The sequence below is a fragment of the Pleurodeles waltl genome, chromosome 3_1, assembly GCF_031143425.1.
Source record: "Pleurodeles waltl isolate 20211129_DDA chromosome 3_1, aPleWal1.hap1.20221129, whole genome shotgun sequence".
NCBI classification, from domain to species: Eukaryota; Metazoa; Chordata; class Amphibia; order Caudata; family Salamandridae; genus Pleurodeles; species Pleurodeles waltl.
Genome location: NC_090440.1, coordinates 562495691 through 562512306, shown reverse-complemented (window position 1 = coordinate 562512306; position 16616 = coordinate 562495691). Strand labels below are relative to the sequence as shown.

Genomic DNA, 16616 nt, shown 5'->3' with positions numbered 1-16616 from the left:
CTCCTGGCACCACCAGGGTGAGCAATGCTCCACCAACCCCCTCCCCTGCCCAAATTGGGGGGCGGCATAGATTGGGGAGGCCCCCAGTGCCCTCTTTCAGGCTAATATGGGTCCCACAAGCTCAGGCAGCAAGCACTGAATCGGGTCACCATTTTGAGAGGGGTGGCCTTGTAGTGCACCTCGTCGGCCCCGCTACCAATAACTAAGCAATCTGCTAAATTCCACAGTTCCCACTCAGGCCAGTAGAGGGGGGTGCATTAAACTGTACACCTGCTGCAAATATTTGTGGCAAGGACAGTGTGCACAGTTCAAGATGGGCCGGGATGGCGGGGGTCAGCCAGGAGCTCTGCGTCTTAATCCATTGGCGGTTAGCCACGCCCCCATCTGCAAAGAGTAAGGTTGATAACTTCTTGTTGGCGATGGCTGGGCCATCCACGGGTAGGACTGAAAGGAAGAGAACTACCTTATTCAAATATAGAGAAAACAGGGTGGGAGCAATGACCCAAATTTGACGGACCCCCTTTTTAACTGGGTTTAGGTTTGGGAACCCCAGCAGACTCTGAACAAATTACCTTCATGGAGACAAATAATAATTGAAAAAATATTTGAGGGCAACCCCATCTCATTTAGCACTTGACAGAGCTTTTGCAGGGGAACCGGATCAAAAGTGGACTTTAAATTTACAAAAGCCACATATGTGACCCTTGCCAATTAGCACTGTTTTCCAGTCAAATAACAAGAAGTGAAAAACTTGGTCAACCGTGCTTGTCGTTTTTCCTAAAGCCTGCTTTATATAGGGTGAGTATATTGCGTTCTTTTATCAGTGCATGCATTTTATACAGAACTACCTGGCAAAACACCTTCTGTAGTGATTTATCTGTCTGTGTTTCATTGGCATTCTATGAACCACCCCACCCCAATGCCCCGCCACCCCCTGTTTTTTTAATTTTTATGAAATTGGGGATGGGTGCTCCTTTGTCTATTGCATTGCTCAGTAGTGATGTAGTTTGACTAGTTCAATTGGTCAGAGATGAAGATATCACCCGGAATGCCTCTGGGTCTAGGGGCTTTCCTCTGCTTGCGCTTTGAAAGAGGAAGAGGAGATACCAATGAAGGATTACAGAATGGACTACCTGTTCTGGATTGGTCCAAATACCAGTTTTTTATTGGTTGAGACTGTACTCCATTATCCCAAGTTCTCATGGGAGTTGTAGTTTTCTGGTTTGTTCTTGCCTGCTATTCATTAAAGTGGAGAAGGTTAAGCATAATCCTCGTCCCAAGTCCTTAATAGAATTGAAACTTTCTGTTACGATAGCTAGGAAATTTTTCATTGCCAGCTATCTCCAATTTGTGGTTGTCTGAAAAGTCCCACAACATCGTCCTGTATACCTAGCACTTGCTCTGCTGAGAGATTCAAGTTGTGTTCAGTGTCCCACAACAACATCTTAGCTTCCTGAAACAACAGGAGCTATCTTGTACTTCCCTGCTAACAAATATAATACATGGTTGTGGACAGAAAATTCATTGCAAGCTATCTCCAATTTGTAGTTGTCTGAATAGTCCCACAACATCGTCCTGTATACCTAGCACTTGCTCTGCTGAGAGATTCAAATTGTGTTCAATGGCTCTCTTGTACTTCCCTGCTTGCAAAGATAATACATGGTTGTGGACAGAGACTGTCAGAAATACAGGTGTGGTAGATTCTTATCTCCTGTTTTTATTTATTTGGTTCATGCTGTTCCTAGTCTTGAGGGCGTGTTTGATCCGACTGGCATTAACTTGAATTCCCCTTTACTGTAGCTAAGTAGGGATCTTTTGTTTTCTTCGTATTTGTTAAGACTGCAGTATTAGTTTGGGGGCCTTCAATGCTAGGTATTCCTGCGTACACTTTTAGTACTCTTGGCCTTTTTGAAGAGTCTGTTCTTCTCTAGACTCCCAGGATCCCCGGCTGTAGATCTACTGAATTCTTTCTCCTTTGTATGTTTTTTCTTGCAGTGTTAACATTATAAATTTTCTGCATTCTGCTAAAGCTTTAGGAGCAGTTCTAGAGGTTGTCTCACAGACAGAGGATCACCACCACCGTAGTGTTCTATAGTGTGGGTGTGGCTTGTTTAGAATGCTCTAATCCTACACCATCATCAAATGTGGATGCCTTGCAATATTTTCATGTGTCTGTTGGAAATGGGTCTATTTGAATCAATAAGTGCAGTTTACTCAAAGTATCGGCTTTTATAAAGGGTGTATGCAGATTTGAGTCCTGTGTCTTGGTTTCAGATTTTAACATATTTTGTAGAAGATAAAATTGCCTGTTTCAAGGTCTGTCAGCCTTTGCATCCCATGAATACAAAGGAAAATACATGACTACTGTGAGTAACATATAGTGTTTTCGATGTTTGTCTTATAACAATTCTTTGTTTTGAGGGCAGGTTATTTGTGCAACAATTGCTTTTGGGATGGGTATTGACAAGCCTGATGTGCGTTACGTCATCCATGCATCACTGCCTAAATCTGTGGAAGGCTACTACCAGGAGTCAGGCCGTGCCGGGCGAGATGGCGAGGTGTCGCAGTGCCTGCTCTTCTATACCTACCATGATGTCACCCGACTGAGACGTCTAATCGCAAGTGAGTGAACGAGGATTTTAGGTGATGGGGCTTCAGAGCCTCACTGAAGTGGGCTGCAGGGCCAAAGCCTGAGGGGGAGGTGGCTTTAGAGAATCAAATATATGAGCTAAACTGTTTAAGAACGTAAATGCAAAGTGCCACTGGAGGTATTCACAACCCTGCTGATGCACTGAAGGTATAAGCAGGTCCTCCAAGAAGGAACGGCGGGCCTCCCAGGAAGGTGCTATAGGCTACAGACCTCGGGGAATAGGGCTACAGTGTCTCTGTTTCAAGAGGATGTTTTCAGATACTTGTAGGATTTGAGCCATGCTGGGTCAAGGTATGAGCTTTACCACAACTTTGCTTGATTGAGGTATCTGATCACAAGTACTCATTTGTCAGAACATCTTATAACATGGCTGGAGGGCTTAAGGTTAGGAGCTACAAATGCCGCAGAGCTGCAGTTCCTGGGTTTTGGAGGCGGGCACTATAAAGCCAGAGCATCAGGGCAGTGGTGTGCAAGACCAAAGGCTAATTGTAGGGTATTGTTGATCCTGTGTGGATGATGCTGCAGAATGTACACATGAGTAGAGCCCTGCAGACCTATTGGGTTGATTTGCAGAACCTCATAAGTTACCAGAGATCCAGGAGAGGAGACTGCAGACTAGGGATGGATTGTTAACCTTATAGAAAACACAGATGTATTTGGTTCTTAAGGAAGATTATAGCAGAGCTTCAGAGCTGGGGCTAAAGCAGAGTCTTTCCATGTTTCTGTAAACCTGGAGATTTGGGGTGTGGCTGTAGAATCTCGAGTAAACTTCTTAGATGGAGAGGTTATACTCTAGGCAGAGGGAATTACAGGACCTCAAAGGAGGAGGTATCTGCAGACCTAGGGCGTCAGCAGAGCAGCCATTCAAGTTAGAGCCTCAGAGAAAGGGGATTCAGCATAAAGGGATAGACAGTGTATCTGATGGGATCTGTGCAGACTGAATGTTGGAGAAGGGGCTAGAGAGAGTGGATATCAGACGAGAGTCTTTCGGGGAAGGGACTGTAAATCCTTAGGTGAAAACAATGCAGGACCAGGCTCACAGGGACCATGTCTCTACAGAGCTGGGTATGGAGGAAGTCCCTGTGAAGGCTGAATTTTATTACATCCCCTATAGAGCCTGGGCAACTGGGAGTAGGCTAAACAACCTGGTTTTTGGAGAGCTGGTCTGCAGGGCCAGTGCATCAGAGGGTGGAATGCAAAGCTTGATCTGAAGGGGTCTATACAGTCTGAAGAAAGTAGACCATTCAGCCTGAAGAGTGGGGCCGCTGCCTTGGGCAATCAGCAGGGTGCCCTGATGAAGGGGACACAAGGGCAAGAACATATGGGGAGAGGGCTGTACAGCCAGAGCCCCAGTAAAGGGGGTCCTGTAGAATATCACAGAAAAGGCTGCTGTGATCCAGTAGAGGAGGCTGCAGAATATAAAAAAGGAGAGGGCTGCATGACCTGGGCTGTGTGATGGAATTGATGGAACTCAGGCTAGGACTGTGCAGTCAACTGAAAGGCAACAGAGAAGAACTACAGAGCTAAGGCAGTGGGAATGGAGTGAAAGCCCACAAATAGTTAGCTGCAGAGACAAAGCCTCAAGGGTGGAAACTATTGAACCTCTTTGGTGTAGGTGGAACGTGTGACAAGAGTACTGTAAAATATGGCCCTTTAGGGGAGATTTCATGGCAGGGGCAGTGTGGCTGGGCCCCTCTGGCTCTGTTCTTCGGGACTGAGGGTAACTGTGGTGAGACACATTTGTCACGGGGTAGGCCCTTTCTCTCTCTCTAATCTGTATATGTGTAATCTTTGGTCAAGACCCTCCATATCCGTTATGTATTTGGGGACTTCGGAATCTGCCTTCTCTGGCTGCCTTCCTTTGTCTCCACTAGCTTTAGTTGACCTTTTTTTCCCACTTTGGTCTGTGTTTAAGACCCCTTTGGAGCTGTGTGCCTCTGGTCACTGTTACTAGGCCATTTTGTTCTTAATCTGTGGTTGATTCTTTCTGTCACTCATTTGTCTCTGTTTTCTCTTGCTTCACATGCTCATTGCCTATTTGTGTCATACTGTCATTACTGTCCTTTGTCTTACACACAGTCACTAATTTATTTGGCTGGGCAAATTTGTCTCAGATTTCTGTTTCAACCACCTTGATTTACTTTGATGAGACCTTTTGTATTCCTTATGGTCGGGCCCTCGATCTCTGATGTCTGTGTTCAGGTCCCTTTTTTCTTTGTTTCCATTGCTTTTATCTCTCGGTCTCTGGTTTGTTCCCTTTGTGTCTACTGTCTGCTTGGGTTGTCTATTTATGTATTTCTGCTATTGGGCTCCTGGGTTTCAGCTATCTCTGGACGAACTTCTGTCTCTTTACCTTCAGTAATCTGGATCCTCTGAGGCTGCAAGCCCCAGATATATCCTGCTACTGTGGCTGTTTTTAGTTGTGCTCCATTGTCTCTGCTCTCTGTGTTTAGGGCAGCAAGCCATCTTTGCTGTGTGTTTTGGGGTGGACCCCTCTGTGTCTGTTCTCATTAATTATTCTGATGTGTGCTCCATTGTCTATGCTTTCTATTATGTTCAATTTGGCCGAACATTTCCTTTAATTAGGCCTCTCTGTTCTGTTTGATAGCCCCCTCTTTTATTGGCCTACTCTATTTGTATTTTTTCATCTCCTCATCTCCTCAGGTCTCCTTGATTGGTCCCCCATGTTCTGATTCATTCATCCTGTCTGTTTTCTTTGGACAGACCCCTTGGTTCTGTCTGATCTGGACCCATCTGCTCTCTTTGATGTGGACCCAACTGTTCTCAGTGATCTGAGTCTTTCTGTTCTCTTTGGCCAGGCCCCTCGGTTTTCTTCAGCTGGGCCCCTTTGTGGCTGGTGTCTATTCTTTTTATTTTCTTTAGTCTTAACCCATACTTTTTTACTCTGTATTTTTGGATTCAGTTTCACGCTTGACAGAAATCTCCTTGACTTCTCAACAGTTTCACTCCTGTTTGTGGCCAAAATCTGGGAACCACCACTCTGGACATAGACCTTGCAACATTCCTTACAGTTAAAACAAAAAGACCTCAAGAACCATATCTTCAAGGAACACCTTATCAGTCATTGTTAAAGAGCCTTTCAAATCCATTGCCCAGTCCAGTCCAGAAGAGACTCCTTCATCTCCCTCCCCATGACATTTAGGGTGCACAGTCACAAGCAATCTTCCAGCTCCATATCCCCTCTCCGTAATGTCAGCTTTTTTGTAGCTAGGTATTGAGTACCCGCACTTACATACATATGTGTCCCAGTGGGTGGGTCCTCTATGGTTAGATTTCATAATTCCCTGGTCCCATTGGATCCCGCTGTGTTCTGTTTTGTTGGTCCCTTCTGCGCTATCTTTTTAAAAAAAATCTATTTATTGAAGGTATTTAGAGTTTTAATAATGAAATGCCTGGAATATAATAGCGCAGTGCGCAATGGATGTATTAATAGCATATAATTTTAGCAATGTAATAGAAAATCATTTCGCAACATGTAGATCGCTAATCATCTGTGGCGAGTATTAGTCAGTAGGATAAATTATAATACTGGTTCTTGGTTTCGATATCAGGACATTCTTATTGCAGGTAGTTACCGAATGGTTGTAGGTGTGACAATTTCTAAAGCAACAAATATTTAAGGCAAATCAACCACGATTATATGATTGACATTGGTAACAGAATCATACATTTGAATAAAATATCATTAGTTGAATATCACAGCCTCCACATTACTGTCTGACATTATTCCTACCCGTTGTTATATTTGGCAATTACTTTGTACTTGGATACCGCTATTGTGGTTTGTTAGTGATACAAGGAGGGGCAACTAAATGAATATAGTATTTAAACTCAGCTCATAGCCACTGCTTGAATATTCGGGGACTCCACTGTGACGCTGAGGCAATCATTGGTATCAGGGGAGTTGCGAAGCTGCATATCCCATAGAATATTGTCCCAGTAAATGGCTATGGAGTATTTCCTCAGATCAAGTGTGTCTTCCTTATGAAAGGCCACGCTTTCCACCTATGTCCAATTAAGCATTGAGTGCTCCCACGCAATGGACGATGGTGGGTCTGAGGATTTCCATCTATGAGTAATGAGATGCTTAGCTACTATGAAGCCTAAATCAAGGAAGCAGGAGGTCACTCTGTTCTTCTTGTTTCTACGAAATAATCCCAGGATACATAGTTTCCATTTATGGTGGTCTGGATGACCAGTGCAGACAGTTAATCTTGAAGTAACACTAGTCTTATATATATGTAAGCGGAAGCAAGATGAAAGCATGTGAAGTAAATCAACATCCACATAAGAGCAGGGCGGCCAAATCACGTCTACTCTATGATAGAATTTGTTTATGTTTGCTGGTGTAAGATAAGCTTGGTGTATTATGTACAGTTGAATGAGCCTAAAGCTGGCATTGTGCAGCACGTCTTGGGTCTTCTAGAAGAGCAGCTAGCTCCTTTTTAGTGAAAGGGCATAGTAGGTCCATTTCCCAGCATTGTTATAGGGTAAGAAGCTGTGGGGTGATGTGACAGCGAAGGAAACCAGCAAATTAAGCATCTGCCCCTGCCTAGCACATGTAGGTTCTGGATAGTAAGATGCATAGGTGGTTCCATATTCATGTCTCCGCAATGACGTCTTAGTGTGGTCAGTAATGAGGTATGAAGCAAAAATTGCCCAGGTGGCAGGCCATCTTGCTCTATTAGTGTTTAATGCTGTGCGAGGGCGCCATCTCTATATAGGTCTCATAGTGCATGAATGCCCACTGTGTGCCATGGTGACAGTTTGTTCGTTGTCAAATGGCCCCCAGTTCTTGGTGTACCCAGCAGGACCATAGGGCGTCACATGGTTGATGATGTTTCGGCATCTGCAAAAGCAGCAATACGCAACCCCCGCAGCAGCAATGTGGGGGTCCGCACTTTCGTACATAGGTGGAACAAGTGTTAAATATCGGTCAGTGACTAGTTCGGAGAGGATGTGGCAGTGTCTGACAAATGCAGTCCTGCCATCCACTTGGCTATCCACTGAATATGGGCAGCAAAATAGTACTGCTCAGAATGTGGTACAGCTAACAATCCCTTGTCTGTGGATGTGCAAAGTTTCCCCAATAATAGCCTGTATCTTGACATACCCCAAATAAATGTGCAGATCTGCTTGTTGAATGCACTAAAGAAAGCTTCAGGTATGTGCACTGGGAGATTTGTGAAGTAGTACAAGCAATACCATCATCTTTGACAGTGCCACTCTTCCTGCCACCCCCTGTGGCAACGTATTCCAAAAGATCATCTGTGCTCTTATAGGTGTTACCACCTTAGTGACATTGCCCCCAAACAGGTCTGACATTGTGTGGTAAATCGTTACTCCCAGATATCTAAATGTGTTGTTGCCAGTCCAATCTTGTGACATCCAGCATAAAGTGGAGATCAGGTACACATAGTTGAAGGGGAAACAGACAGGATTTCGCCCAATTTACCCACAGTCTAGAAAAGGTAGCAAACTTGTTTAGGGTAGAAGCATTTGTCATGAATGTTGTGTGTATCTTTTACGTAAAGCAACATATCGTCGTCATATAGGTATATGACAAGTATTCCATCTCCCAGCAGAATGGCCCATTGTGCTCCCCCTTGGCGTAAGGCTAGCACTTGTGGTTTAATAGCCAGTGAGAATAAGAGTGGTGATAGAGGGCATCCCTGTCTTATACTCCTTTGTATGTTGATGGCACGGCAAACAAGGGGCCCGTCTTGACGCTCATTAGTGGGTCTGTATAGAGCAAACACACCAGACAAAGAAAGCGTTGGCCCAGGCCAAATCGAGATAGTGTAGCAAAGAGTTATTCGCATTCCAACAAGCCGAAGGCCTTTTCGAGGTCTAAGACTAGGCACCCAGTCCGAGCCCAGATATGTTGGGTGTAGGTCATGACTCTGAAGAAAGGCTGCAACTTTAGAGAGGTGTTACGCAAGGTGACAAACCCTTTTTGATTTGGGTACACCAAGTTGGGACCACAGGTGCCTGCCGTTCTGCAAGTATTTTTGCTAAGATGTTATAATCAGTGTTACGAAACGCTAATGATCTGTAGGAGCAAACAATGAGTGCATCCCTATTGGGTTTCGACAGGGAAATTACCAGTGTCTCCTTTTGGGAAGCAGAGGTTGCCAACAGCAAAGGCTTCTTCATACATGGCGAGTAAGCGAGGAACTACTTGGGACGCATAGGTGTTGTATAATTTTGCTGGTAATCCATGCGGACCTAAAGATTTGCCAGTGGTTAGCACTGCAATTGCTTCTTTGATTTCCATCAGTGTAAGTGGGCAATCTAAGTCCATTCTCTGGTCCATGGTGATGCGGGGTATCTTCAAAGCGTCAAAGAATGAGTTGTAAGCTTCCAGGCTTAAATCTGTAGTTGATTGGTAAACCTGAGTGTAGTGTCATGGGAGGTACTCATGTATAGCATTTTGCATGTAAAGGGTGGGGCCCAAATCCGCACGTAATGCCATTATGGGCCGCTGAGGTTGTTCCTGGTTGATAAACCACGCTGAGTCATCCAGCAGTATCAGCCGTTGCATGTGCGCGTGCTGAGTGCGCAGCATAATTAAGAGAGCACAATCTTTCTAGCAGTGTTGTGTGTTTGCATTGTGCTGCTGATAGTTCTCCCGCAGTGCTGGATTCGTTCACTAATCTGTTTTCTAGTTCCAATAAGGTACTTTCTAATTTGGTTATGTATTTGTTAGGAAGGTGTCTCATGTTTTCCTGTATGCCCAGGCAGAGCCCCGCATTGTCACTTAGAAAACATCCCATTCTGTTGGTCCCTTGTTTGTGTATTCTTGTTAATGCTCTCTAGAGGTATCCCCCTGTGTGGCCATCAAATGATATTCACTGTCATTCATGAACACTGACTAGTTTCACCTATGTCCAAGGTGGTAATACCAGAACAATTTGCAAGAGAAAATCTTTGTTTTGTTCACATCTATCTAAAGGCACATAATTTTTTTTAACGATTACATTGAAAAATGTAAATCTAAATGTGTTTTTTTAAATGAAGAAAAAAGCGTACACACAGCGTTTCCTGTGGCTGTGGCAGTTGGCTGGCATGTAATCATTCTCTTATGTAGAGATAGGATCCCTAACCGCTGAGATATGTCATTTAATCATTAATACTTTTCTGAATTTTAATTGGCACAACTCATTATTCCTTTACACCTTTTGGTGTTGCTTCATTGTTCACAGACACCATTTCTCTACATTCACCTGTACCTTCATTGTTTGAGCAGCACCAATCGTGCTAGAGAAAGTTAAAAGAAAAAAAAACCTTATGCGAACACTCCTCAATTTCCTGATGGGGAATTTCAACCAAGTGTAAAGCCTAGAAAAATTGGCTGGCTCCATCCTAGTGCTGTCTTGAGCCACTTGTTGTTTCATTACTGCTGTTGTTGATCAATATCAGATCAATTGCTGCCAAGGCAGTCAACATCACAGTGGCACTCCCACCTCAGCAGTGTCATATGGCAGGGATACTGTCATATCTCTACCACAGGAAATGCAACACTTGGTTCCAAGACTTCAAACACCAGAGAGGTTGTAACAGGGTTGCAAAGACCCTGTTACGGAATAGGAGAACGGGCTGATACTATTGTGCCTCGGGGGTCCCGACAAGAGAAGAGAGGGCCGGATTTCTGATAAAAACCCAGATATCTGGGTTTACGGTGATCCGGGTAAGGAGATGGAGCAGGAGGACGCCGGTGAGCCGGGGGAGGAGACGGAGCAGGAGGACGCCGGTGAGCCGAGGGAGGAGACGGAGCAGGAGGATGCCGGTGAGCCAAGGGAGGAGACGGAGCAGGAGGACGCCGGTGAGCCGAGGGAGGAGACGGAGCAGGAGGATACCAGTGAGCCTAGGGAGGAGATGGAGCAGGAGGACGCTGGTGAGCCGAAAGAGTGACGGAAACTCCAACGCGTGACCAAACAAAATCCCCAGCTACGTCCCTGGAGGAACGTGGCTCATGCAGGTGTGTGCACAGTGGCAGAATCCCACGGGGTATTGGTGGGAGTGGGGAGGCGGGAAGGGTACTTTGGAAAGCGAAAAAACAAGCACTGGTAAAGAGGAAATAGAACCCTGTACACCTGGGTATTCACACTACTATGTCTTGGGACACCACAAAGTGAAGCACAATATATAGAGCCAATCCTCACGCCATTCAGCCCCTCTCCCCCTCCCCGCCACCCCACCACCGAGTAATTCAAACAAAAGAAAGAAAAGGGGGATACACTTACCTGTTTTCTCCTGGTTCTGTTTTTCCTCGCATGGTCCCGACGATTTTGGAGGTGAACTCAGAACGAGACATAAACCTAAGGAAAGAAAAGGAAACGAGAGGACATCAGAGTCGCCAGACAAGAAAACCCAAGTTAAGATAAGAAATAAGGACAAACTAGATTAAGACCACTTATCTATGCATATAAAACTTAAAAATAAAAATCCCATAAGGATCTGAAAAATATTTGTGTCTTCCATAAATACCCCAACAGAATCCCGTCACAGTGGTGTCAGAAGTGGGATTGGGGTGAAAGACATACAACTACCTAGCACAATGGAAAACAAACCCACCCTAGAGGATATGATTCAGAGATTGGCAGAAGGTCAAAGACATCTGCAATTGGTATGGGAGGAGCAACAGAGAGAGGCACGAAATGATCAGGAAACTCTCCAAAACACCTTGAAAAGCCAAGCCACAATAATAGCTAATAACCAACTAGTGCATGAAACAGCACTACAAAAACTCAGACACTATTGTTTCTAGTCGAGTTCATCCCAACGCCCCAATTCGGTTTTACAAAAGTTCCAGGAAGGGAAAGATCCAGACAATTTTTTTACTAATTTTTAACGTGTAGCCACCCCAGCTACATGGCCAGAGGATAGGTGGGGAAAATACATAGCCCCACCTTCTAACTGGGACCTTACAGGCTGCATATCAGGCTGTGAATCCCAGAGGTACCACCCCTTATCCTGAAATAAAGAAAGGTATCTGGAACAAGTGGGGTTCAATATGGAATACTACCGTATTAGGTTCCTAAAACGAAATGGAGTCCCATGGAGAATCCTCGTGCCCTTTACTACAGAACCCAAGACTTAGGGCTAAAGTCGTTAAGTCCCACAGGGACAGATAGAGAGGAGGTGACCCGAATTATCCTACTCGAATAATATTTAGAAGCACTACCTCCCAAACTCGTAATTGGATTAAGCAGCATCCTTACGTGGACACAACCACGGCTATAGAGTTAGCTTGTGCTTTCCATCGGACCCCTGAGTTCAAGATGGGGAACCAAAAGGGACAACCCATAGGGAATCGCCTAACCAGTCCACCATTTTGTACCCAACCATTGAAAGGACCCGAAGAATCCCTCACACCACAAGAATCCTAATCAGTTACCCCAGTGTTATAATTGTGCTGAATGGTGTTAGAAATGGGGTCTTTGGTTGGCAGTCAGGTTACCCCCTGCCCAAGCAAGGATCCTCACTCTATTCAGGGTAAGTCACACACAATCAAAATTATCCTGTGCCCACCCTCTGGTAGCTTGGCACTGAGCAGTCAGGCTTAACTTAGAAGGCAATGTGTAAAGTATTTGTGCAATAAATCATACAATAACACCATATAGCACCACAAAAATACACCACACAGTGTTTAGAAAAATATATAATATTTATCTGGATAAATGCAGATCAAAACGATTAAAATGCAATAAGTATATGTTTAGATATCACTGAAAAGTGATATAAAGTGTCTTAAGTCTTTTAAAAGCAAACAAAGTCTCTTTCAAGCACAAAGTACCTGGTTTGCATGAAAAATTTCTGCAAAGAACCGCAGAGGAGGAGAAGCGTGTAAACAAAGGGGTGTGCGTCGCTTTCTCAGGCTGCACACTGCGTTGCGTCATTTAGTTTTCACGCAGGGACGGCTGTGCGTCGATTTCCGGCGCTTGGTCGTGAATCCTCTTCAGGTTGCGGGGTTTTCAGACACCCCAAGGACGATGCGTGGATTTCCTGCGCTGCCAGGATGAAGTCACAGGAGCTGCGTCGATACGGTGGGCGTTGCGTCAAATTTTGTAGCGCACAGCAGGTGCTGCGTCAATCCCTCTCTGGAAGTCGGGCTGCGTCGTTCCGGTTCGGCGTGCGGGAAAATTTTCACCGCGGTGCAGGCTGTGCGTTTTCTGCCAGGCTGGGCGTAGAATTTTGCCGCACGAGGAGTCCTTCTTGTAGAGTTGAAGCCTTTTTGGTCCTGAGACTTCAGGGAACAGAGGAGGTAAGCTCTATCCAAGCCCAAGCAGAGTCTTAAAACCAGCAAAAACAGTATTTAAAATGTGGAAGGAGGCAAGCAAAAAGTTAGGGGTGACCACCCTAAGGCTGTCAGGTCTAACAAATGGGGACACATAGCACGGAATTGTCCCCACAAATTAGACAAAACTGAGCCAATGGAAATTGGGGTCACAAGAGGTAGAGTTCTCTACACAGGCAAGGACGTCTCTCATTACGTCAAGGACATGTTAATAAATGGACAATTTACTAGAGTATTAATTGATTCAGGATGTAGCCAGTCGGTAATTCGTGAGAGCTTAATCCCTAAAACGGTATCATCAAATGATGAACATGTCTCCATTTGTTACATTAATTGAGATATGAAGCGATTCCCGTATCACTCCAATGGAAAGGACAAGAAGAGGTTCTTATGATAGGGGTAATACAAAATCTAGTAGAAGAAGTGATAATATGCACTGACTAATACAATTTCCCACAGCTATTGGACAGTTTCCGTGGCAACCAGAAACTAAATGTATAGTGGGATGAAGCTCCTTTCTCCCAAGACTCAATTACTCCTGAGAAAGAAAAATCAAGATTAAGTAAAAGACAGAAAAGAGAAGTAAAACAATCTTACCAAATGGGTATACCATCCGGTATTCCAGTCCCAGCAAGTCAACTGATGTTGGCAACAACACCCTCTTTTCAGATTAGCCAGAGGGATGACCCGACCCTACAACATGCATGGTGGTCTTCAGTAACCGAAAAGACGGGAAAGGTGGGTCCTTATTTTCTTATCCAGAAAGGTCTGTTATACAGAATATCCCAACATAACCAGGAAAAAAAACAGTTAGTACCTTTCCCATATCGTATCCAGACCTTACATCTGGCACACAACCAAATGGGGGGTGGACATTTTGGCAGAGATAAGACGGAGGAATACCTGTTACGACGGTTTCATTGCCCGGGGTGTTTTCGGAGATTTGGCGGTTTTGTCAACAATGTCCTAAATGTCATCTTATCAACCCCGGATCTCACCGCAAAGCTCCTCTTTTTCCTTTACCTATTATAGATATTCCTTTCTCAAGGGTGGGTATGGATTTGGTTGGACCCCTGACCCCCTCTTCAAGGGGCTACATGTATATTCTCGTTTTGGTGGACTACGCAAGGAGATATCCGTAAGCCATACCTTAAGAAGCATGACCACCAAAAATGCGGCATTATCTTCTTTTGAAGGATTTCATTAATATATATATATATGTGTGTGTGCCTAAAACCTCCTTACTACCCCTCTGCACCACCCATCAATGAATCCTAGTAAATCCTTACTACCCCTGTACACCAGTTTTCGCTGAACTATAAAAACTCCTTGTTACCCCTGTACACCACCCATTCCCAAACACTAATATAGCCTTACCACCGTTAAACATCACTCTTCCCTGAACCATAAAAACTCCTTGCTATTCTTAATCATCACCCATCCCTGAACCATAAAAAAATATTACTTCCCTTTAACAAAACTGTTGGAAAGTCATCTTTTTGCCCACCCCAATTTTTGTTGCCGACTGGTGCTGATAGTACCTAACTCTGACTGTGCGCTGGGGTGTGTTTGCCAGACACAGGTCAGTGCTATGTTAAAACACACACATGTAGTAGAGTACACTAGGTATTAGGGTACCCTTTGAACTTGCCTGACAGACCCTGTAAGTTCCTTATATATACTAGGGCAAGGGGGTATAATCCGCCTATAAGTCCCTAGTATGCAATAAGTTATGAAGATTAGGTGCCCAACAGAATGTCTGTGCTTGCATGTGTGCACACCTATGTGCTTTCTGTCCTTTTAATTGCAGTCTGTCTTTAAAAGTTAAATTCTTACAATTTGCATGACAGCCTTATAGGTCCCTAGTAGATAATAGGGCAAGGGGATGCCAACTACCTATAAGATCATAGTACATAATAAGGCATGAAAGTAGAGGCTCAACAGAATTGCTGCCCTTTGCATGTGGGCACTACTGGGGTTTTCGGTCATTTTTAAATGCAGTCTGACTCTGCAGACTGCATTTAAATGGGAATGATGTCCCAATCCGACTATGGTGCTATGAGCACTTTAAAAGTGATAATCTACCTTATTTTCACATATTAGGTATCCCCAGGGTCTTGCCTAGTTGTCCCAGGGGTGGGGGGTCGTGTAACTATAAACCCTGGTAAGCGAAAAGACTGCTCATTATATTTTCCCCCCATACTGGGCTCCATAGGCTAACATTGCAATATTATATTTTATTGTAAATATAGGAGGGAAAGTGGACAAGTCATTCAAGGACTTAAAAGATCTCTTTTGATAAATCCAGCAATTTGCCATTGGTGAATTTATCATAACTTGTACAGAAAAAGTTAGAAGGATTTTCTTTCTGTAAGCCAAAATCCAGCCGTCTGAAGGTCCCCTCTGATTGGTCAGTGCTAACAGGGTTAGCAGAGCTGCTTCATTAAGTGATAAGTGGCTTTTTAGGGGAGAGGCTGTCTGGGCCCCTCAGCCAGATGCCAGGCTTAAGGAAGGAGTTTGCAGCTGTTAGGAGGAGAGCTGTGGACATGAGCCACACTGTGGGTTGGTGTAGTCAGCTCTGACTGCTGTGCTGAAATTTAGCCTTCATTGATTTTGGAAGAATGGTGCTTTCTGGGACAGCAATATGCCACTCTTTGGAGGAAGTGGTCATGCATCTGGATGCCACCCTGCATTCCATTGATCAAGGGTGCCCCCCCTTCCTAATGCCCAGTAGCTGGGAATAAATCTGTGAGAGGTGCTTAGCCTCTCAGATCTGCTGCCTGAAACTACAAAAGGAAGAAGGACTGCCCTGCTGGAATCTGGATCTGCACCCTTGGCCTGCACTTCTGAGTCAACTGGGCCTGCTGCACAATCTGGTACTACAGCCTTTGGGATGGTGCCTTGCTTCAAGAAGGACTCAGGAGTTGACTCCTTGCAGCTACAGGCTAACAGAGCCTCACCTGCATCATCTCCCACAAGAGTTCCCAGCCTCAAGTGCATCCAGTTGACTTTTAAGGATTTGTCAGGTGCATTGTGGGAATTGTGGTCCAAATTTCCAAGGACCATCCAGGAGATTCCAGGCATTTAGACTTGTGTTTTGGATCCTATGTAACTGCAGGGAGGTCTTCAGGAAACACCTCCTGACGTTTGGAGAAGTTTAGAGAATGTTTGGTCAAGTTGGCACTTTGGGTTTCTAAGCACTAGAAAGTGTTTATTCTTTAAAGATCTATATCTCCGGTTCCCTACATTGGATTTTTGTCATTTTGGTGTCTATTTACTCATGAAAATATAACTTATTTTAAAAAATTGATGTGGGCTTTTCAATGCTTTACACTCTTGTCTCCTAAGTTAGGCCTGCCGGCTTGGTTACAGGTACCAAGTGTTGAGCAAGGGGCTAATTTACTAAGACCTTTACTGAACCTATATTTGGTTACTGGCCTTACTGCCAGTGGTAGGTTCATGCTTACCACTACCAATTATCCACTTTCCAACAACAACCCATCCTAGAAGCCTAAAAGAACCCCTTGCTTTACCCCATGTACAACCTTTAAATATGTTGTAAATATAATGTGTCGTAGCTCACTTCGTTGTAGTGGTATCTGTTAATGTGAATCCATTGGTACAATTCCTTGCTGTAGAAGGTGT

General features: G+C 44.5%; 1 protein-coding gene across 6 annotated transcripts in view; it reads left to right on the top strand.

Annotated features, from left to right (window-relative positions):
- The window catches only part of BLM (BLM RecQ like helicase), a 386095-nt gene that overhangs the window by 281855 nt on the left and 87624 nt on the right, over window positions 1-16616 (top strand). For all 6 annotated transcript variants that reach the window (XM_069222975.1, XM_069222977.1, XM_069222973.1 and 3 more), the window contains one exon: window positions 2427-2622. In XM_069222975.1, the coding sequence (XP_069079076.1) occupies window positions 2427-2622 (196 nt within the window). The remainder of the gene's footprint in view (window positions 1-2426; window positions 2623-16616) is intronic.